This window comes from Macaca mulatta, chromosome 10, assembly GCF_049350105.2.
Source record: "Macaca mulatta isolate MMU2019108-1 chromosome 10, T2T-MMU8v2.0, whole genome shotgun sequence".
NCBI lineage: Eukaryota > Metazoa > Chordata > Mammalia > Primates > Cercopithecidae > Macaca > Macaca mulatta.
The window spans coordinates 59,461,260-59,485,598 of record NC_133415.1 but is presented as its reverse complement, the minus strand read 5'-3'; the positions used below and the strand labels follow the sequence as shown (position 1 = coordinate 59,485,598).

Sequence of the window (24,339 nt, the reverse complement as noted above, 5' to 3'; positions counted from 1 at the left end):
AGTTACTGTAGACTAGGTGGTTTAAACAGCAGCCATCTGTTTCTCACAGTTCTAGAAGCTGGACATCTGAGATCAGGGTACTAGCATGGTCAGGTTTTGGGGAGGGCTGTCTTCCAGGCTGCAGATGGCCACCTTCTCCCTGTGTCCTCACTGGTTTGCAGAGAGAGAACTCTTGTGTCTTCTCTTCTTAGAAAGGCACTGATCCCATCCTAAGGGTTTCAGCCTCATGACCTCATCCAAACCCAGTCACCTCCCAATGGCTCCACCTTCTAATACCATCTCATTGGAATTAGGGCTTCAATATATGAAGTTGGGAGATGGGGTGGTACACACACATGCAGCCCATAGCAGTTTGGCTCACAGACATGCCTCTCGGTAATGAAGAAACAAACTCAGCTTCACTGAAGGCCCTATCTTGAAGTGGGCACTTTTCCTTTTAAGAGAGGAGGTTTGTGGAGGTTTATGATCTGCTGCCATTGCCCTGCAGTGTGTGTCTTGGTGTCACCAAGGATCTGAGGACATACAGAGCATGTGGCACCTTCCCAGTGTGTCCACTCCAACTACCGAATCTTCACTTCACTTGACTGTAGAATAATTGCGAAGTCTGATTTCCTTTGTCTCACTATATTATCACACATTTGGGGTTAGTGGATGTCAGAAACTCTTGCAGCAGGAAAATAAAAACCTGAAGGAGTGGAACTAGGAAGTGCACATCCCTGGTTGCTAGCATCCAGTCTGAAAGCAGGGAGGCTCCCCAGGGAGAGGCCAGAAGGGCTAGCAGTGAGACCAGCACCAGCCTGGCAAGGGCTGCTTCTCTGCTGCAGAGGCAAACAGTTTTCAGAAGTTCAGATCCAACTGTGCTAAGCAAGCCGTCTTCTTAGTAAGAGCTGAGTGTTAGAAATGAGTGCCCAAGCCAAGTGCAGCAACATAGAGGCCAAGACACAGCAGCCAGATTCCATCTCAGCAGTCAACATTGGGATGCTAACAGCTGGTGGAGGCCAGCGTCTGCAGAGGACACTATTGCTGTATTCATGTTACCAGCATGCTGCTTGAATTTCTGTTGGAAAAGGTACTGATTCTTATTATTCACTTATATCCTGGATATATCCTTCATTCATGTCATCCATGTGCAGAGTGCTATGTTAAGTGTTGAAAAAAGGTGAGCAAAAAGGTGACCTATGCTCCCTTGGAGCTTACGGTCTAGTGGGCAAATGAACATTAACTTAGTAAGTGTCATGAATGCAAAGTTGTATGAAAGCATGGTGCGGGGAAGCATGACCTGAACCAGGGACCAAGGAAGCCTCCTCCAGGGACTCAATGTTTGTGTGAGATCTAGAGACATCCTGTTGAGGTGGTGGGCAGGGGGCCCTACAGCTGAAGGTGAGCCACCTGGAAGTAATAGTTCTGCTTTGGGTGGACAATCAGCTGACCATCATTTTTATGTTAACCCCCCTCATTCAGTTTATAATTTTCTTTGGTGGTTCCATTGAGATCTAGGATTTGTTTTTCCCCTGCTGGAAATCTATGAGCTCTAATTTATGAAATTGTCATCATCATTAGAGACATCCTTTTGTTTTATTGGGCTTGAGTGCTGGATCCATTTATATTTTAACTTCTCAGCAGGGCTCTTGCACATGTGTATCTATAAATTCAGGGCCCATGCCTATGGTTATCCTGACTTGAGGTCTGGATTGCTCATTTACGGTCCAGGACAGACACAAAGCTTACTTGCTGGTTTATTAACATGGGGTGGAGACTGGGGAATTTCTAGTCCTCTGTCATGGAGAGAATTCTTTGAGGCTATGGGATTTATGCATGAGTTCTCCCTGGAGCAAACACCATGTCCTGTCTCCCCTCAAGGCATTAGAAACTCAGCCACACACCCCAAGTCCTGACTCCTGGAAATGAATTACCCATTGGCTACATAGTTTCTGTGCCTTCTCAGTGAAAGGGGTCACCCATGTCATTCCAGTTGGCCATCTGCTGGAATGCAAGACCTATCATACTTCACAGATAAACACCAGTGACAGTACCAAATGTAAAAGACTTTATTTAAAACAGGAAAATATTAAAATAGAAAATGCAAATAAAATGAATTAAAATGCAGGAAGCCATTGCTTCCTGTGGCATACACTCATCTTTAATACATTTTGTGCAACAAACAGATGGATCGCATGGGCATGGGAGGGCCAACAAACACAGCTCCCCTGTGTCAGCCAGGCCCTGGGTCGCAGTTACCCACTAACCCAAAATAGGGGTAGCTTGCAGGCAGCAGGCACTGGGTGTGGTTCAGAAAGCAAGTTCGACTCTGTCGCTTACACTTTCTCAGTCTTCATTGTCTCATCTGTAACGTGTCATCTAGACCAGTCCCCAAGGCTGTTGTGAAAGCAAACTCATAAAGAGTTGAACCAGCTAGAAAGTAGCACTTGTACAATGCTGTGTCTGCCTTCCAGGAGGCACCACGTTTATAAACAGAAATCTGCAAGTTTGCCAGCTGTGCTCGAAATAAATGGCCCATCCATTTATTTTTGTGCCGAGCCCTCCGACCATAGTGAGCTGTCCATCCTCAGTTCACATGGTGTGTATCTGCCTGTGTGCTCCCACTCAGCATCACGTACATGGGCAGCACCATGGAGTCAAATGAAACAAATCGATTGTGGAAACCTTTCCATCCTTTTTTTTCCCACTTGAATTAAAGAAGATTCAACCTTATATGTTGTACAAATTCTCCAGGTGAGAAAAACATCCCTCTCTTTACCATAAGCACCGGGTCTCAGAATTCAGTGCACCAGCCCAGCCTCCCAGCTGGGACAGCGTTTCCTGTGTGCTCTTGCCAGCTGTAATGGTTCTGCAGTATGTGTGGAAACGGACTGTTGCATCGTATGAAAACAAACGTGTGTTTCTTGAAAATGCAATGTATCTTGTACTTCTTACAGCTCACTTCTGGCTCCCAAGGGCTCCCAAGGACCACGCAATGACTCTTATTTCTTGTTTCTTTCTTTTTTTTTGAGACAGAGTAGCCCAGGCTGGAGTGCTACTCTGTGCAATCTCAGCTCACTGCAACCCCCACCTCCGGGGCTCAAGCAATTCTCCTGAGTCAGCTTCCCAAGTAGCTGGGATTACAGGTGTACACCACCATGTCCAGCTAATTTTTTTGTATTTTCAGTAGAGATGGGGTTTTCACCATGTTGCCCTGGGTAGTCTCAAACTTCTGAGCTCAGGCAATCCATCTGCCTCAGCCTCCTTATATTCATATGTGTGTTTGTTTTTATTGTGTTTTCCTATCACTTCAGCTTGTTTGTGTTTGTTCACATGTGTTTACTCTTAAGGCCAACACTCTTGAATTTATCTATTTTGCTTCCCTGCAAAGAGGCTGACTGTAAGCATAGATCCTTACCAGGGCCATTCTCCAAATATCACCTTAGAACTATGGCCACAGACTGCATTCACTGTCAATAAAGGCCACAAAAATGTCACAAATATATCTCTGGGTCAAAAAGGGGATACAGCAAGAGATGGTGGGTTAATCACTATAAACTTCCCCACCAAGGGCCTATCCAAATTTCCTAAAGTTGCAGTCAGTCCTGCTACAGAAGGAGTGGCAAAGGCAGATAAATGACCACACATGAGCCAAGTTTGTGACTGAATCAGTAAAGCACACATAGGAGTTGTTTTGACGTATATTTAAAACAAAGGAAATTTACTCAGCTGTGCAGATTAGAAGTCTAATACATAATGAGCTAAGGGCGCTTCTTCATAGGCAAAGCCTCCCATCCTGGGCCACCAGGTGAAACGGGAGTCACTCGAGGAGAGTGGCTGTCACTGCAGTACACTAAAGATGACCACGCGTTTCTTGACCTGCTTCCTGCATCCTTTTCCCTTGAATCTGGGCTGGCCCCACTGAGTCACTCGTAACCAGTAGGACACAGCAGAAGTGATGTTCTGAGTCTCCTGTGGCTGATAACCAGGAGAAACTTGCAGCTTCCCCCCTGCAACACTCACCCAGAGCCCTGAGCTGCCACACAGGAAGTTCAACTAGCGGTGGCCACCGTGCTGGAGAGGCCCAGGCACCAGGTATGAGTGCAGCTGTCTCAGGCACCCCAGGGCAGTCCAGGCACCGGTGACCCCACATCAGGTGACCCAGTTAATGCCGATGGAGTAGAAGAGTCAACCAGCTGGTCTGATCTGAATTCCTGACCCACAAATTATCAGACAGAAGAAAATGGTTGTTGTTCAAGCCACCAGGCTTTGGAACCATTTGTTACCAGCAGTAGATAATTTAGAACAGTCGCCGCTCCCCACAGAGCGGTCATCTTTGCAGAATGATGCATGAGCCCTCGGGTTGCATCCAGGAAATGGGATTGATGGGAAAGCCAGGCAGAGGCGTTGAAAGGGAAGCATTAACAGGCTGAGGCTCCTCCCCGCAAGTGAGATGCAAGGTGCAGCCAAAGACACACCCATCTCTAGCCTCTGCTCAAAATTCTCTTCCTCCTGGAACCTTCTAATTTTGTTTTCAGCTACCAGAATTCACCCCTTATCCCAGGATGCCTTACTGAGGAACGTTCACAAAACTTACATGAGCTCCCCCACTGTAGCCTACAAGTCAGAAGAGCCATCAGAAGAGGCTTCTGCCTGTCCTACCCTGGGCTCTGGTCCAGCCCTCAGCCTGCTTGTGGTTGGCTGTGATTCCAGTAAGTTTAACAGCTTCCAAGTGGCCTAATGTGATTCTTCATTCAGCTGATTGTGATATGGGAGAAATGGAAACATGACAAAGCAATTGGTTGAGACACAGCAGATGACGCCAGCGCTGCACCCGTATTCCCTTTGCACTCATGGCTCTAACTGCAAATACCCGCCATGGCTCTGTTGGAGGCTTACTCCGCTCACAGCAGGGTGCCCGGTCATGTGCAGGGGAGGGCCAGAAATGTGGGGAGGTGAACAAACGGGAGCAGACCTCAAGCAACGGTGGAGGAGACTGGGGCTACATATTCCAGACTCCTTGTTCCTGGAGGGGAGCCCCTGGGAATATTCTTCCAGATGTCTGCAGTGGGGCTGACACAGCTACCCCCTGCTCATTCACCCACCCTGCACCGGCTCCTCTGCCTCCCTGTCTCACCTCTCTACCTTCTTAATGGCACTTCCTGGGATCATCTCCAAGGAAGCTGCTTGCCCTCCTACCCTTGTCTCAGAGTCACCTCTGGACCCCGCCAAAGCTGGAAAGACATTAAGAACAAAGGGATCAGTTTCTAGTGGCACTTGAACATGTGTGTTATGTCAGCTCCTTCATAAAATCTTTGTTTAAGTTATGGTAAAAGAATAAGGTGTGAAACCATGAAGGAAAAGAAAAAGGATATGGAGCAACAGGAAACAAAGATGTCAGCACATTTTGGAAGACGAAAGTTCACAAAGGAGTGGTGATTGTGCAGTGTGGCTGAGTCTGCAAGCCCCTGTGACAACAGCAGCAGGAATCAGCCAGTCCACTCCACCATCACCGTGAGGAGGCAGGGCTGGGGAGCTCCAGGTGTGAGGCAAGACGTGGCGAAGACATCCACCTGAAAGCAGTGCGTTTCTAAGTTGTAACAGGTAAAGCACCCAGTCCTGTCTCCCATCTTCAGGGCTCAGTGGCAGACATTTCTTCATCCCAGCAGGTGACCAGTCAGAATGCCTCCAGCCTTGGTGACTCGGAGCACGGGGTGGGAGGGGCGAGGGCAGACCAAAGTCCACAGCGTGATGAGCAGTGGGGCCCGGCCCCTCCAATGCCCAGGCCACAGTGCTCCTTAGCCCCCCTGGCTCTTACCCCAAGGCAGGAGGCTGGGGGATTTGTCCCTAGAGAAAGTGAAAAGTCTCTATGTTAGTCTTCTAGGGCCGCCACAACAAAATGCCAGACTGAGTGACTAAACAACAGAAATTTAACTCTGTCAACTCTGGAGGCTGGAAGCCTGAGGTTGGCAGGGCTGGATTATCCTGAGGCCACTCTTCTTCACATGGCCACCTTCTTGCCACGACTTCACGGGATCATCCCTCTGTGTCCGCGTCATCTCTTCCTGTAAGGACACCACGCATGTCAGATGAGGGCCCATCCTAACAATGCCATTTCCTAACAATGCCATTTACACTTAATCACCTCTTTAAAGACCTTGTCTCCAAATACAGTCACATTCTGAAGTATGGGGGGCCAGGATTTCACCATATAATTTTGGGGGAACAAAATTCAGCCTATAACAGTCCCCAGAGAAAAGACCAATGTACAATGTATGCTGTTGTACAGAAGCTAAAGAAATCTAAGAGACAGCCTGCAACCTAACCAATACTATGGAAAATCTCACCAGTTAATCAGTGCCATATATGCAGAGCATCTGATTAGCCTGTTGGTGATCCTCAGTGTTAAATAACAGCCAGTGATTTCCTGACACTTGAGAACACCTGCACCATGAAAAAAAAAAAAAAAAAAAGAGAGAGAGACCTGAACAAATGGGCGAGGGTCAGGGGAAGGATTCTGATTGATAGAGAGACAATGCAGGAAGTAGAAAGTGTCTTTCAAAAAATCTATACAGTTAATATTTTCAGAGAGATAAGGAATGAAATCAACTTCCTGAAACCAAAAAGGAAAGTTGTGTAAAAGCAAAAGCGAGAGAACAGAAAGAGTAAACAAACAAAAAGAGTAAACAAAAGGAAATTAAGGAATATGATACCCAAATACTATCCCATAGAAGGCTTGGAGAACGATTGAGGAAATGTCCCATAAAGTACAACAAAAGGAAAGAGGTAGACAATGACAAAAGCAAGCAAGAGAAGGGGAGACAGAGAGAAAGAAAGAAGGGAAGGAAGAGAGGGAGGGAGGGAGACAGGGAGGGAGGGAGGAAGGAAGGAAGGAAGGAAGGAAGGAAGGAAGGAAGGGAGGGAGGGAGGGAGGGAGGGAGGGAGGGAGGAAGGAAGGAAGGAAGGAAGGAAGGAAGGAAGGAAGGAAGGAAGGAAGGAAGGAAGGAAGGAAGCAGGCAAGCAAGCGTGGGTTAGAGAATTCATTGAACATCAAAGCCCTTCAAATCAACATTTTAGAACACCTAGGTGGCAGGGGACTCCATCAGAGCTTCTAGAGAGAAGGACCAGCTGCAGCAGTGAAGGGATATAAAGATGATGCTAGATCTGTTGAAGTGAAGGGGTATAAAGATGATGCTACCTGTTGACAGTATTGGAAGTGAGAAGAGTATGGGGCAAGGCTTTCAGAAGTCCAAGGAAAAATCATTTCCAAAGTGGAATTCTATACTTTTCCAAACTGTCAGTCAAATGTGGCAGTAGAATATGGCCATTCCAGGCATGCAGAGACTGCCTCCCATGCACTGATGTTCTGAAAGCTTCTGCAGTGTGTGTTGCAGGGACAAGTTTCCCTGAGATAAGACCTGAGATCTAGGAAACGAAAACTGTAACGTCAAAGGGAAGCAAAAGGAATTTCCAAGGTGAGGCATCAAAGAGCAATCAGCTTCAATGGAGCAGAATGCCAGGAGTATGGTCCCAGGAAATATGAAGGAATTAATAGGTCATCTGATATGTTTGATTATAGCCTGAAAAATTGTATTGAGAGGGTGTTAATGGGTGTGGTAAAAACTACAGCAACTGAAGCCAGAAGAAAAGAGGCATAAACCAGTGCACTTGGCTTAGCAGTGAACACAATGTGCATAGTCAAAATAATGACCATATTAGGGGATGAAGGAAAGGAGAAGTGACAAAGGGGGTGGGGACAGAGGTTTCCAAGAAAATGAACTCTTCATCCACCAGAATAGTCGGTCAGTGATAGGTAGTTGACAAATTGATAAATCAAGAAATTAAATATGCTTAACTCCTTAAGAAAGAAGTAAATACCAGATGGATCCACTAACAAAGTTCAAAATGCGTCTTTGGGAAAAGCCTCAGAGGTAGAGAAGTAACCAAAGACATTGCTGCTGGTGTTTTATTTTATACATCTTTTGGTGTCATGTATTTTACCAAACACTTTGAGCATACTCCTTTGATGATAAAAATTATTTTAGAAACTAAATATATACATATACTTATCAGCAATTCTACTCCTAGCTATATAGCCAGCAGAAATACATCTATATACTCATTAGAAAAAAAAAAAAAAAAAGACTAGAATGTTCATAGCAGAGCTATCCATAGTAGCCCAAAACTAGAAACTATTCAGATGCTTTTCCACAGGGGAATGGACGAACAGACTGCAGTGCATTCCTGCAACAAGAGCCTAGCGAACGGATGGTCCATCACTGCACACACAGGGGAGAGTCTCACACCCACAGCAGAGGACTCAGACACCATCGTGCATGTACTATGGGACCTATAGGGCCTACCAAAGCAGGCAAACAGAATGTGGGCTGTTGTAATTCAGCAAAGTGGGCACCGCTAAGGATGAGGGACAGTGAGGGGGCACAGGAAGGCCTTGGGGGTTATATGGTGCTGCTCTTAGTGCCAATGCTGGTTACATATGTGGTGGGCCCTCCCCAAGCTGTGTACTGATGCACAGAGCACTTCTCTATGAGTGTTCCACATGGTACACAGTTATATGGGAGATATATATCACATTTTAAAGAAGAATGAAGGGCACAGGAAAAGCCAGTATAAAGTGTGTGACCATTTACTGCTATTTGGATCTGACGAATAAGGAGAGTGACAGTTGTCAGTCCCACTGATTCTAGCCGTAATTCTGATGTAATAATAGAATATCTCACGATTTTAGGATCCTTCCTATTCCTAAACAGCCTGCATGCTGGACCCCGTGGCGCCCTGAGGAAAGCAGGCGTGCTGAGGGGCACTGGTGAGGAGGGCCAGGAGGCGTTTGCAGAGGTTGGGCTGCTGGGGTGGAACCAGCTACTCACCTGGAGGAAGGTGAAGCATCATGGGCAGCATTCAGAGGGCGCCAGGATGCAGGAACGAGCTGAAGCCACCCAGACACGGAAATCCACTTCTTGGACCAGATCACGAGTGCCCCTCGCCCTCCTCAGGGGCTCCCGTCTCTGCTTCGCTTCCTCCTGAGCTCTGTGTGCTCCCACTCGAGCAGTGCCAGCCCCACAGCCCCCTCCCTCTCAGGCAAGCTAAGCCTGAATCTGTGAGAAACGAAGGCCAGCTTCTCCCTGGCCAGGGCCAGAGGCCAGTGACACCGTTTGGATGTTTATCCCCTCCGAATCTCATATTGAGATGTACCCCCCAGTGTTGGAGGTAGGGCCTGGTGGGGGCTGTTTGGGTCACGGGGACAGATCCCTCATGGCTTGTTGCTGTCCTCAAGACACTGAGTGCTCTGAGATCTGGTTGAGTAAAAGTGTGTGGCCCCTCCTGTCCCTTGCTGTCATACTCCTGCTCTGGCCCTGTCAGCTCCCGGTTTTCCTTCCTCCATGAGTGAAAAGTCCCTGAGGCCTCCCAGGAAGCGGAGTAGATGCTGACGCCATGCTTCCGGTACAGCCTCCAGAGGATGAGCTACTTAAATCTCTTTTCTTTATAAGTTATCAGCCTCAGGTATTCCTTTATAGCCTTGCAAGGAGGGCCGAACACAGTCAGCAAATGGAGTAAATGATAGCAGCTCCCCCGTCCAGCAGCAGCCTGGCGCAGCGGCCGCAGTTCCTGTTTATGTTTATGATGTTGTTATATGGTGATCTCTTTAAATTGAGATCCACAGAAGGGGCTGGCCTTGAGGACAAAGACACTCAAGACGCCTCCCTGTGAGGAAGTCCCCTCCCTTGGATGTAGTGATTCAGACCAGCAGGAGGTGGAGAGGATCAGTGCCGGCACCCAGGTGGTGACGCAGCCATCCTCTGGTGTTTGAGTTGGGTTGTAACCAACAGTCGGTACATTTGGTTTCACAGTCCATTGCCTCCCTGCCATTTAGACCTAACTAACATCAGAAGATTTATTTTTTTACGGCTTACAATATAAGGGTTGCTAAAAAAGCAGGGGTGAGAGGTCATAAAAATAGACCTGGGCCTAAACACATGCAGGAAACAAACGTGTGTTGGGGGGTCTGCGTGTAAGACCCTTTGCCTGAGAAGCCTCCCGTTCCTGTAGTTGCTGTTCAGCTTCTCTTTCTGTCCGCATTAAGAATATTGAATCTGCCTTTGTCGAGTACAGCTCTCAGTACTTTGTCATTGCACGGCGAACATTAGATGATGATAAATAATGGAAATAACCTTTACAATAATGCAAAGAAATGTAATCCAGCCAGACAGGTATCAGTACTGGAAAGAAAATGAACCATAAAACACCCGTGATGCAATACGTTTCCAGAGAAATAGTTCGGGAGGCAGCCAGTATCTTGCAGAAGCCGGTCCCAGATCTCGGGAGGCAGGTGTCTGGTGAGGGCGTAACTGCTGAGGACCCCCAGCTGTGCTGGCCCTGGTCCATGGAGGATGCAGACTGTGGAAACATCGACCTTGCTCCTAAAAACTGACTGCAGGGGAAACAACGCAGCCGGGGTAGCCATCAGAAAACATGATTTTTCCAAAACCTCAAACAACAGTGGATAATTTCCAGCCAAAGGACAAGCAAAAGCTCATCAGAAACTCCATGAAGAGGGAAGAGAAATGCCAGCCAGTGGGTCCTGGCCTGTCTGAGACAGCCCAGAGTCCAGCACTTCAGACATCTCCAGGGTGTCTCAGAGAAAGGCAGGTAGTGACGTGGCAGGGGACTAGAACTTGGAGGAGTGGACTCTGCCGCGGGGTCACTGAGAACTGGGTCCCTGATGGCCGGTGCCCCTTCCCGTGACAGATTCCACACAGGAGCTGCAGACTGTGGACCCCTGAAGTGGACAGGCACTCCGGCCATGCCCTGCGAGGACGAAAGCCCTCCCCCAGTGACCTGCAGGTTTCAAGGGGCTTCCCCCTCCTACGGTCACCCCCATGTCCTTCATCTTGCAGCTGTTTCATTATCTCCACCCTGACGTTGAACTGTGTGGAGTATGACCCCCCGCCCCGGCGCCACCCCAGCGACTCACTGAAGGTGAAAGAGATTCCCACGAGGCATGCAGGTGTGGAGCCTGTTTCCCAGGGGCCTGGGAAGGCCCGCACAGCACACAGCCCGGAAACGCCCGGAGCTTCACTTCGGGCATCACCACAGGCTCTTCTCCTGGCGGGGTCATCTGCCTTGCTTTCTCCCAGATCCATGCTGTCCAGTGTGGGACCCCCCAGCCACGGGCAACTGTTTACTTTTAAATTAGTTAAAATTAAGTAATATTAAAATTCAGTTCTGCAGTAGCATAAGCCAAGCCCCAAGTGCCCTGTAGACTCAGCAGGTGGCACGGTCAAGCAGCATCTCCGTCCCCCAGGAGCCTCTGCACGGCTCTGATGTGGACCTTCCCTCCCCAGCTGCTACCTGGTCTCCAGCTCCTCTCGCCCGCTCCTTTCCTGGGTTACCCAAGAAGCTGCCAGTCCCTCCCACTCTGCCCTGCTGAGCGTGACACACTGCCAGAACTGGAGCCAAGTCCTCCCTATGCCCTGTTGAGCCCACAGGGCTTCCCTTTAATAGGTGTCACCGGCCACAGAAAGAAGCATTGAACATAACTCATTCCTTTCTGGATTCGCCTATTTTTATCTTCCTTAGTAGCTTGTAGATTGCATAAAGCCAGTGAGTGACTACCAGCCATGATTTGGGGCCTGCCTGCATGGGATTCTGCACATCGTGGAAATGTTTCTGGAGAGCATGAGTTACCTTTGGGAACACGGTAGGGGGAAAGTCTGCCGTCTTCATCATCGTGTGGTCATGAATGACACTCCCTGGGCCCTGTCTGGGCACTACCAGGTGTGGGTGATGTGTCCTGCATTCAGCAAAGAGGCTAGCATCAACGCTGCAGTGCCTGAGTGCTGGGTGGAGACATGAGGGCCCAGACCTAAGGCAGCTGGGAAGATACCATGGAGAAGCTGTGGCCCGGAAGATGAATAGTGTTGAAACAGTGACGGGTGATGAAAAGGCCACTGCAAATACAACCAGAGCGAAGGGAAAATCAGGGAGAGGTGGGGAGAGGCCTGCAGAGGGAGCCGGGCAGCACCTGCCCTTGACAATTACGTTTGCATCCGTGTTCGGAGATGAAGTCAGCCTCTCGTTTCCCTTTCTCTGACTTTTCTTCTCTGGTTTTGGCATCAAGATTTTATCAGTTTTATAAAATGAGTTTCTCTGTTCTCTGTAGGTGGTTCTTATCTGTTCATTTAATTATTGATAGAATTCATTTCTAAAGTAAGGTAGATTTTTTTCAACTATGCTTTCTTCCAGTTACTGTTCTTTTCCAGAAGTATCCATGAACCTGTTTCCACGCCAACAACAGATGCGACTTGGGCCTGTTTTGTGCTGTAGATAATAGGATGCCGAGTCCGGCTTCTTTTGTTCATCACTGTGCCTCTGAGATTTATTCCATGACCATTTGGGTGCCATGACGGCTTGCCCTTCTATCACTGGCACTCATTGGGCTTGCAGGGCAGGGCAACCATGAGTCAGACTCCTTTGAACATTCTTACAGATGTGTTTTGTGAACACATGAATAATTGTTGTTGGGTATTTACACAAATAAATGTCCACTCATTTACGGGAGTGGAATTGTTGTTGTGTGATGTATCTATATGTTCAGCTGTAAGAAATGCTCACCATTTCCCCAAGTGATGGCATGAATTTACATCCCGCCAGGAGTGCAGGGGAATTTTAGTTTTCCCACATTCTCCATGACACTTCCTATTGCCTCTTGGCCGTGTCTTGGCCTTGCTGGAGGGTCCATGCATGTGCTAAGCATCCCGGGTTGGGCATGTGTGCACACACAGTAGGCCTGGCCTCAAGAGGAGGGGCCTCCTCTCTTCCCCTCCTCCTTCCCACTTGTCAGCCACAGTGTCTGCCCCTGTGGACAAGGTGTGGTTGGCAGGAGCAGATAGGGGACAGAGATGTCACAGTCGCCCCCAACTCAGATTGTCACAAGAGGCTCATGCTCTCGTACACGGCTTGCTTTCTCATCTGGGCATTTGGCAGGTTCTTCTCAGGCCCACACTCGCCTTCACATGCCCAGCTTCAGCCTGCTGCACAGGCCCTGTGTGTCCGTCCACTTGCCCCTCAGTTGGGCTCTACTGGACGGGACCTAAGACCATGTCTGGTCCCTGGGGACCGTGTCAGCCTTTGTTCCTGGCCCAGCCAAGGCCTGGCCATCTCCACAGAGTCGCACCCTCCTGGCCCCACCCCTGAGACTGCTGGCCAGCCATTCGCCTTGCAGACTCTCCAGGCAGGAACCGGCTGGCCATCCGCCCGCAGTGCTGGACATGCATGGAGCCCACAGTGTCCCGTGGCAGCTGCGCCCCCGCAGCCTGAGTGAAAAACAAATGCCTGCCTTCTGTGGACGGAACTCAGGCTGAGCAACTGTCAGTCCTTCCAAATGCTTCTCAGCCTCCAAACCCTTTGTGAAGGCACAGGCTTTGAGGCATCTAAGTTGGTTCCGCTCTCTTATTTAGAAAACAGGCAAAGGCTGCTGGGGGTGGGGGCAGGGAGGTCCCTGTCACCATCCTAGGGTGTGTCTCTTTTGATGTGGAGCCTGGGGTGGAGCTTCCAGCTGGACCTCCTGTTACAGAACAAGTGAGCAGAAGAAAGAAGGAGGGAGGGAGGAAGGGGGAGGGAGGGAAGAAAGGGGGAGGAAGGAGGGAGAGAGGAGGGAGGGAAGACCGAGCGAGGAGGGAGGGAAGACCGAGCGAGGAGGGAGGGAGGAAAGAGGGAGGAGGTAAGAAGGAGGGAGGGAAGAGGAAGGAAGAAGGGAGGAAAGAGGGAGGAAGTAGGAAGGAGAGAGGGAAGACGGAGGAAGGAGGGAGGAAGAGGGAGGAGGTAGGAAGGAGGAAGGGAAGAGGTAGGAAGGAAGGAGGGAGGAGGGAGAAAAGAAGGAGGAGTTAGGAAGGAGGGAGGGAACAGGGAGGAAGGCAGGAGGAAAGAGGGAGGAAGTAGGAAGGAGTGAGGGAAGAGGTAGGAAAGATGGAGGAAGGAGGGAGGGAAGAGGGAGAAAGGAGGGAGGAAAGAGGAGGTAGGAAGGAGGGAGGGAAGAGGGAGGGAAGAGGGAAGAAGGAGGAAGGGAGAAAAAAGGGAGGAAGGAGGGAGGGAGGAAAAAAGGGAGGAAGGAGGGAGGGATGAAGGAGGGAGAGGAGGAAAAAGGAAGGAAGGGAGGAGGGAGGGAAGGAGGGAGGGACAGGCCTTCAGCACGCCAGCATGTGCTAAGATACATTCTTGGATAAACCAGGGACCTCAGGTGGGCATGAGAAGGGGAGACACTCAACTTGGCCACTCCCCCAACTAGAGCAAGACCTGGATCCACCAGGTGCATCAGAAGGAAGCAGGGCCTAGGACCCACTCCCAAACCTCTCTGCCACCTCCACAAGAAGCTACTCCCTTCAGATAAAACCATTCCCCAAAATGTGGCCAATCTGCAGGGCAGGGGTTCCACCAGAGAGAATTGCTGGGGGGTTTCAGCACTAAACACTAACACCCATGGAACGTAAATTGACTTTGTCCCTCCACAAACTGGTCATTTCTCATCACAAAACCATGAGCAGCATGACCTTTACATGTGAATCAACAGCGCTCGGTCCTTTGACAGCCAGTTCCTTTGACTTGGCCACTTGGTAGTGACCATTCTACCTAAGGATGTGTGACCCAGCGGTGGTACAAGGTGGCTGGACCTCAGTTCGGATGGTGACAACTTCAGCCAAAGCACATTCGTTCTGGCTGTCTGTCCTCTGCTTCTGTAACTTTTATTTCCTCAGTGTGAACAGCACTGCACTTGAGGGACTGGAAGGGGGTGCTTCCATAACTGTCATTGCTGTGGCGCACGTTTACTTTTGCTCTTCAATTTAAAATTCAGGTCTTCTACATATCTTTGCAACTAGGGAAGAGAAAGCAGGTCTTTTAATTCCAGAACCGCAGTGCACACATCACGCTCCAATGTGGGCTGTGCAGGAGCTCAGCGCCTGGAGGGTTTCAGGTTGCAGGACATCTCCCTTGGGGGCTGTGTCTGATGCCCTGCAGCCAGCCCTGCCGATGGAGCCTGGCTGCTGCCTGCGTTCCCAATAATGAGCCCTTGTGCCCTGGGCTGTTAAGGCTCTGTCTGCTGTGAGCTGAAACGCTTTCTCTGAAGAGCCCTCACGGTGCAGAAATAGCGTCTTTGGGTCCTGCTGAACCCCCACCCCCAGCCCACCGCTGGCACAAGGTGCAGGCACCAGGCACTACTTGGGGCTTCCCCAACCACCTGCATTTTCTAACCACCTGCACTTATTTTCCAACGAAAGGCCAATAAAGTCACAAACTTTACTTGCAACCTGTTGGCAAAAGGGCAGGGAAGGAAAAGCCCAACCACAAGAAATAACAATCTTGACAAACTTTTTTGCACCTACACACAAAGCCTTGCCTTCAGCTCAGAGACTCTTGGACTCAGGTCAAGTTGCCCTGCCCTCATGCACAGCAAAAAACCATGTCAAAGAGCCGGGAGCTTTCATCCAGCAGCTGTCAGGATGGAAACATGTCTTCCCATTTGCACCCTGTCAAAGGAATGAGCAAGCTGTTTCGCGGCCACAGTTATCCGTTTTCTAAAACAAAAGGTTCACGTCAGGTAATCACCTTCATTAGACCATGTTGTGTGTTTTGTGTATGTAAATGACGTCTCTGCCTTGTGGGAGTGGGCACCCCAGGAACTCTGGCTTCTATGACACGCAGATGCCGAGTGACATTGCTGAAGGCAGCCTGCTTGCTAAGGCTGCATCTGTTTGCTATTTCTGACATCAGCGATCAGGCCCCTAACACACCACATTCCCTAGGTTTCTTGTTAGAGCCAAACATATAAACCTGCGGATCGAGTTCCCCCAGCATGGAGAATGAGAATAAAGAACAAATGTGATTCTCAAGCAGACACACCAGCTTAGGCATGAGAGCTCTGGTGCGTGTGTGTGCAGAACCTGCAGAGTTGGGCCAGAACTGAGGTCAAGAGGCAGCCCCATGCCACTGCCTTCCTCCTCAACACCACCAGAGAGACTGGGACTGTGCCCCAGTTAGAGAAGTACTATATTCCCCCTATCCCCCCAGAGCCCAGCCCAGGCCCCCAGGGAGACCACAACACACAAGAGAGACAGGGGCTCTACCTCGGGGAGCTTACCAGTGAGCAGGAAGGCAACTATTCCACAAGTGGGTACTCAGATGTGTGAGTCCTCATGAGCTCAGGAAGCCCAGCATGGGTGTTCCCACAGGGGTCAGGGAATGCTGCTGGCAGGTGCCCAGGCAGCTGTAGTGACTCCGCCTTCCTCTCCGCACCCCTTTGTGTAGCCATGGAGATAGCAATAAGGCTGGTGATTATGGCGGGGACACAGCCATGACCCTAATGAGCGATGGCTCTTTGAGTTAGTGCTAAGGAAAGGCAATTAGAGGAAATTGTATCCTAAGATGTGGGCCTGTGTGGGATCGCTGCCGCATGAAACAGACTGGGCTCGTCGCAACTTCATTCATTCATTCATTTATTTATTCATTGTCCTAAGAGGCTTCCATTTTGCATCCCTTTACCTCTGCTCCCTCCAGAATTGTCCACAGTGAGCTCTCAAGCTCAGTTCCAAGACAAAAAGTTGGGGAGGAAAAAAACAAAAACTAGCTTTTAGGATCGCAAAGCGAGGGGAGTGAGAAGGAAGCCAGGCAGCGGCGGGCATCGCTTCCCCACGTGGTACAGACTTCCAGAGCTCAGAGACCATGGAAGATGCAGGTTCACGTCATGAGTCATCTGAGTGTGAGCCTTTCTGGTCCACTGAAGAGGTGTTGGTATGTTTCAGCTGGTGTGTTTGAGCGAACAACATGCCGACTCCCATACTCACGTATAAAACCTAGGAATGTCACTGACCTTAGGTGGAAACGGGACCCGGTAGAAATCTGGCTTTGTGGAGATGGCCATGAGAGTGAGCTAGGACATTCTGCCAGGGTAGTCCTGACCACAGGGGGCCCGCCAGTGGCTTGGGGTCGACCCTCCTCAGCATCACGTGGGCTCCCGGGGCTCAGTGCCTTGGTAGCTTCCCACCCCATCTGCCAAATGAGCCATTTTACTCTGGTGGTGCCTCCATGGTGGCCTCCAAAACCTCCGTGTTTCTATCTCCTCATGACCCCAAGAATCATGAATTTGATTACACCAACACCTGGTTATGTCATTGAGCACTAAGGAATATAGCTGTTAGTTTTATATCAAATGATTTTATTGATGGATGAATTTTACTAACGCCAGCCATGTCCAGGGTGGGGACGGTCGGGAAGTGAATGACTCATGGCCATGGCAGGCAAGGCAGCTGAGGAGGAAGGTCTCAGGCGTCCTCCAGTGGGTTTCATGATCTTATGCCGGAGTTTCTCTCGGGGAAATGAGAGCTGTCATTGCCTTCTGCACACCTCCAGTGGGTAGCAGAGATTCAACAGATAGGTAGGAATATGCTTTAGAAAATTACGAGTTATTCAAATAAATGAGCACACCGTTCTTGGGTAGAAAGAGCGGCACTGGAGGAGTCATATCTAGCCCATCCCTCAATACTGGTGCTGGAGATCCCAGACCCCACACTGGTGGAACTCAGTTGGGCTACTCCCAGTTTTCTCTTATTCCCTCAGGGCCAAGTAGAAAAGAAGTCTATCTTCCCTGCGGTGTGGGGGAACAGCAGCAGATCCCAGCCCCACATTCGTTTCTTGCAGTTAGAGAACTGCCCTGGTCACAGCAGGTGTGAGCAGTTTCCCCCTCAGCCTTCTCTGCATCGACAATGCCTTTTTCTGAATCAGCAGCCATAGATGAGCCCTCCATTCACTGCTTGTTCCAACTTGCTTACCATGACTTCCTTTTCCTTCTCCAACTCTGCAGACCAACAAAGCCGTAGCCAAGGGGGACTTGCACCAGGCCAGCACCAGCTCCCGGCGGGCCCTGTTCCTGGCAGTGCTGTCCATCACCATTGGGACTGGCGTCTATGTGGGCGTGGCCGTGGCCCTCATCGCCTACCTCTCCAAGAACAACCACCTGTGAGCTTCCTGCGAACGGAGGGGGAGCGCCCGGGGCCAGGTCTGTGTGGACGTGGAGGAAGCAGACATACCGCATGATGCTGTACAGTACAAATGATCGCCAAAAGACGCCACGAAGCCCTGGGATTTCCTACCCATGAATTTCTTTTGTTTTTATCCTTTAATTTCATGTTCACAGCACTGTGTAGAGCACCAGACAGACGGGCACTGCTAATCCTTCCAAAGGAAAGCTCCAAAGATCCCAGCCCGCAAGGCTGTCTCTGGATGGATTCTGGTGGATGAATGGCAGCGCGGCTCTCTGCAGCCTGCCAGTGCCCAGAGTGCCACCGCATGAGCAATATACAAACAGTCCAAAAAAGTGTTTATTTTTTATGGAACATGGTGCAATAGGCAGAGGACAAGGGACACATCACTCTTCTGTCTGTAGCCCTGCTGGAGTCCTTTGTGCCCCTCCTGAGTCCACACGCCTTCCCTGCAAGATGAGAATGGGGCTGGGAAGAAAGAGGTGACACCATGGCTGGCAGGAGCCCCGCCGCACTGCTCTGCAGACCCATTGGCCTGACCCTGGAAGCAGAGCCAGCCCGGGACCTGCCCTGTTCCTTTCCCTTCACACCACCCCAGCCTCAAGATGTCGAGCCACTCCAGAACGTGTCTCACTCCACAGCTACCCCGCAGCAATACGCACTCTTGGGACCTCACTGATCTAGGATGGGGAGGCAGGCCACCGCCCCTCCCAAGACTCCTCAAGAAAGAGCCCCACGGTTGCTCCAGAAACTCAAGGCACTGCAGCCGTGGGCACTGCCTCAGCGTAAAGACACAGGGGCGCCTCCCAATCACCGCGCTGGCGGATGCTCACCCCGTCATAAGCAGAAACTAGTGATCCTGGAAACGAGATGGGCCTTACTCTGTCGACTAAATGAATAGCTATTTTCTTGTCATTTTTTAAAGTGCAACTCTTGCTTCATGCTGCTTAAGTTACCAGACGAATGCTGAGAAATAAGTAATCACAGACATTTTAATACCATTTCATTGCTGTTTTACGAGTGTTCATTACTTAACAAAAAAATTATCTTTTAGCTTTTTCGCTTAAGACTTTTCTTTCTGATGAATAGCTGTCGTTGGGTTTCATTTATACTTTCCCCTGTGGTTTAAGGAACTGCAGAGCCACCCAGGCCCCCATCTATGAAATAGTAGGGGGGTCTCCAGGAGAACTGAAGTCCCTGCCGGTTCAGTTTCCACCAATAAATATCGTCCTAATCCCCTCAGTGGACGCAGAGACCCCCCTCTCCAGGACAGTGGCTCCGCCTGCAGCACTTGGCAAATTCCTGAGGCCTGGGTCAGCCCTAGGCTGACTTGATTGGTCAAGATGTGGCCTAGTAACTGCAACATGAAGCCAAGGTTGAGAACCACTGCCCTGGAATAAGGACTACGGGTTTGATCCTTCTTCCTGACACTGTCCTCCTTGACCTTGAACACTTAATATTCTGAAAATTATTAGCACTGTCTTCCCAGGTCAAATTTGAGATCCATCTAGCATTTGTCTCTACTGGATGGTTCACAGGGACTATAGGATTTTAACCCTAAGAAGTAGATAGGGAAGCCAGCCAACATCCCTGTAGGAGTTAGAGTCACCAGCCATGGAGGGCATAGGTTTAGGTTCAAACCAACCTGGATTTGAATCCAGCTGTGCAACTTTCTAGCTCTGTGATCTTGGGTAAAGGTTGACACCTCGGTCGGGCACAGTGGCTCACGCCTGTAATCCCAGCACTTTGGGAGGCCAAGGTGGGTGAATCACGAGGTCAGGAGTTCAAGACCAGCCTGACCAGCATGGTGAAACCCCTGTTTCTACTAAATATACAAAAAATTAGCAGGACATGGTGGTGCGTGCCTGTAATCCCAGCTACTTGGGAGGCTGAGGCAGGAGAATCGCTTGAACCTGGGAGGCGGAGGTTACAGTGAGCCGAGATTGCACCACTGCACTCCAGCCTGGGCCCGACAGAGCAAGACTTCATAAAAAAAAAAAAAAAAAAAAAAAAAGTCTACACCTCTCTGAGCTTCGTCTCTAGGTCTCTAGGAGAGGATAATCAATAAGGCCCATTTTGTGGGGTTGCTGGGGAAGGCGCTAGTCACAGACCATGGCTCCTGGCAGGAGCAGGTGGTCATAGTTACTATCATGTCCTTGATGGGCTATCCCATGGCTGGTCTGTGTCCCTCCATCTCTCAGGGTTCATTTATCACAAGCCATTGTGTCAAATGGTCACCATGCCATCTGCAGCTGCCACAGACAGACCACACAGCTAACCAGGAACCAGGCCCCCTGACACCAGGACCAGCCCCTCCAGAGCTGTACTTGTCCTGAAATGACCCATGTTAAGTTCAAAGGCTCCCCAAAGGCGCATACCTTTGGATGTGGTAAAGAAGTAGAACCTTTCTGTACATCCACACCCATCATTTCTGTCTATACTGTCACAGTCACCCTAAGCCAGGCCCTTAGTGCCAGGTACTTTACCTCTGCCAGACCAACTGCCCATCTTATTCCAGCCTCTGTATTTCCAGATGGAAAAGCCTCAGTTCCCAAGGGTTTGGCCCTATCTAAGTTGTCAAGCTCTGCCGAATCTTTCTCAAGGGCTTCACCTATGGGTGTAAACGGTCATAGTGGGCACAGGGGACAGGGCCAGCTGAAGGCAGCCATGGGGCCCAGCAGCTCACCTGGCAGCTAGGCATAGTGTGTGACAGCCCTGCGACTGCCTTGGCCTTGGTGGCAGGGAAAGTGACTGAAGGTCATCGTCGGTGGCTGTGTTAGTGACTGCTGTCAGCTGAGCCATCTTCCGAGTGTGTCGGAGCGACCTGCACCTCCCTAAACCTGCATCATTGTTGTTAGGCCCATGTGGCATCCACTAAGCACAGCTATGCCAGGCACACATGACCTCGCCTCATCCTCCCAATAGTCCCAGCAGGGAGGTGTCCTCACCTCCTCCCCAGGTGTCCCTGCCTTCCCAGGCATCCCCCCACCTCCCAAGGCATCCCTATATCCCAGGTACTCCCACCTCTCCAGGTAGCCACACCTCCCCAGGCATCCCCACCTCCCCAGGTAACCCTGCCTCCCCAGGCATCCCCCGCCTCCCAGGTACCCCCACCTCCCGAGGCATCCCCACCTCCCCAGGTATCCCTGCCTCCCCAGGCGTCCCCGCCTCCCCCGGTACCCCTGCCTCCCCAAGTACCCCCACCTCCCGAGGCATCCCAACCTCCCCAGATACCCCCACTTCCCCAGGCATCCCCATCTCCCCAGGTACCCCCACCTTCCTGGGCGTCCCCACCTCCCCAGGTACCTCCACCTCCCCAGGCATCCCCACCTCCCCAGCTACCCCCACCCCCTAGGTACCCCCACCTCCCAAGGCATCCCCACTTCCCCAGGTACCCCCACCTCCCCAGGCGTCCCCAGCTTCAGCAAGTGTCCCAACTGACTTGACCAGGTGTCATACCCCAACTATTCCCAGGGAACTACAGTGAGTTCTGAGGAGAACATGGTAGAGGAGGACCCATCATTGGTCACCATGCCGTCCGCAGCTGCCACAGACAGACCACACAGCTAACCAGGAACCAGGCCCCCTGACACCAGGACCAGCTCCTCCAGAGCTGGAACAGGGCTTCCCTCAAACTCAGCCAGCTCTACAAGTGGCCCTGCCCTCTGCAGTAGCCTATGGATTTAAAATGACCAGTGGAGCAATCTTCCTGCTTACCAGTTGCCGCTCCCATGCCCTGGATACCAATGTCAAGTGGAGCCTGCACTGAGATCATGGCCAAAGCCGCCCTTCAGAGCCATGGCCTGAGTTCAGGATCTGACCCCTGAAGTTTATAGCATCCCTCAGAGGCTCCTAGTGGACCAGCTGAAATGCCTATCTTTATGAGGACATTTTTGTGCTTCCCTCTTCCCCTCAAAGTTTACCTGCATTAGTTGCCATCGGTGCTGACATCTGTTGATCCAATTTGCCAATAGGCCATTAACTGTCCCTCCATAGCCTGAGCTGAGGCCGAACCCTCGGAAATCACGGCCACCCCACCTCCGATCTAGGGATGCCTCCCTGCATCTGCTTTGTGCTGATAACACTGGGATCAATGGCATCAGGCTGTGGCTGTGCTGTCCCCACCCCCATGACCTCCTGGAAGTTCTTCCCTGCTCTTCAGAGTGAGCTTGGCTGTCCAAGGGGTGGGGGCTTCGCTCCCCTGACGCTCTTGTCTGAATAGTCTGCTCATCTTTGAAAGTAACGGTGGATGCTAGACCAAGACACAGCAGGTCTTCAGACTGTGGGCTCCCTGCCAAACAACCATGTCCACTGAGTAATGAATTTGTCAACCGCCTGAGCCTCACAGGAAAGAGTCAAAGTTCCCTGTGGGGACAGGGCAGAAGGGGCAGGATCTGCTGACCCTGCATTTAAGGCACAGCAGGACTCAGGACCACAGGGGCGACTTCACCTTCCCACAGGAGTGAGGGACGGGCATGGCCTGGGGCCTCAGAACAAGGTCCCCAGAACAAGGTCCCCAGAACAGGGTCCCGGGAAATGAGAAGGTTGACTACAGCTGCCCCATGCACGAGGGGATGGGGATGGCTGGGATGGAGTTCCAGGCAGGTATGCATAACGGGATGACCCCCCCTGGGCAGGGGAAGACCCTGAGGGCTCTAAGGATTTGCCCAAATCTACCAGGTAGAAAAGCAGCAGATGGGTGTGAATATGGGTGACTCCACGCAGAAGCACCAGACTGGAGACATTCCCAGTGGGTGGGGCTGGGCTTGGCTTTCCAAACCCAAACAATGGGAGAGGGCCGGTTCATGCTGCAGGGAAAACTGTATTTGCTTGAGGCGAAACCAGCCTCTACTCCAGAAGAAAGGTCAAGGGCTCATTCCTTTGGGTTTTGTTGCTGGTCCTGCTGCTGCTGTTTGGTTTGGTTTGGTTTTGAAAGCCCATGGAGTAGGACAGCTTTCTTCAGGAAAGCTTTCAAGGCCCAAGGACAACAACATGCAGACAGGGCTGAGTCCTGGCCTTCACACTGAGGACACTGACCCCACCCGCTCCAGGATGCCCACTGTGAGCCTCTCACGCTGGCCCGAGGGCGGCCTGAAGGGCCTCTAGGCACTGTTGACAGCTGCCTCTGGTCACTTCGGTCCAGCAGAGGCCACAGACCCACCGCAGTGCCTACAGCTGCACATGCTGGAGGCTCCACAGGAGAGAATGAAGAATGCCGAGGGCTGAATCCACGAGAGCTTCACTGGGCTCCCAGGGTAGGCTCATACCCAGGGTTCCCAGGGCAGGCTGGTGCGCAGGGCTCCCAGGGTGGGGTCCCAGGGCGGGCTGGTGTGCAGGGCTCCCAAGGCAGGCTGGTTCCCAGGGCTCTTGAGGCAGGCTCTTGGGGCAGGCTCGTGTGCTCCTCACATACTCCAACACAACTGGAGCATCCGCTTCCAGGCCTTCCCATCACAGCACTAAAGCCATTAGGAGCGACAAGGACAATGTCTTTGTCCTGATTCTGACCAAGGCCCTCTCTGACTTGCATTGCAGGCAACTCCATTGCCTAATGTGTGCCTACAGTCACCATGCTGTGTCCAAATATCACAACGAGGAGCCACAGGCACACAGTTCCCAGATTAGATCCGAATATTTGCCTTGACCTATTCTTGAGATTTCTGCCTCTGCTCCAATCCAGGACAAGTGCTGTGGCTGCCCTGGCATCAGACCTGGCTTCTCAGTGCCACTGCACCCGTCTCATCAATGCAGGGGCCAAAGTGGCGGATCTGGGCTCCAGACTGCGAGACAAGTGTCCCCTCAGCTGAGCATGTTGTCAGTCTCCTCCATCACCCTCATGTCCTTTGCTCTAGTACAGAATGAGCCCAGGGCTGCACTTGCCCCAGACAGAGAGAATTCAGCACCCGGGCCTACACTCAGTCAGTCAAGGCTGAGTGAAAACGAGGTGCTCTGGGAGGTGCCAGATAGGTCCTGGAGGGCACATCCCCTGCACCTCCTACTACGTCTAGGTGACTGCGCTTTGCTGTTTACTGAAACCAGGTCATTCGGGGGCAAATATGAATATACATAGACAGAGATAGCAATAAGACATTTAAGAGAGAGAGAGGTGACACAAAATCACGGTATCTGAACCATCTCCTCCAGCTCTAAGCCAGCGCTCTCCATTCTCGTCGGCCTTGGCTTATGATACCTTAGGACACCTGAGTCCAACTCATGACTCAGCCAAAAAATGGACAATGATTTGCATCTGTTGTCTATATATGCCAAAGCATCCATATTTGGGTTCCAACTATTTTATTAAACCATTCAAGAT

General features: G+C 50.9%; 1 protein-coding gene across 5 annotated transcripts in view; it reads left to right on the top strand.

Annotated features, from left to right (window-relative positions):
* The window catches only part of SYNDIG1 (synapse differentiation inducing 1), a 193,806-nt gene extending 174,690 nt beyond the window's left edge, over positions 1 to 19,116 (top strand). For 4 of the 5 annotated variants that reach the window (XM_028827281.2, XM_015149614.3, XM_015149617.3 and 1 more), the window contains one exon: positions 17,852 to 18,956. In XM_028827281.2, the coding sequence (XP_028683114.1) occupies positions 17,852 to 18,010 (159 nt within the window). In that variant the 3' untranslated portion in view covers positions 18,011 to 18,956. 5 annotated transcript variants of the gene reach the window in all.
* Positions 19,117 to 24,339: the final 5,223 nt, after the last annotated feature.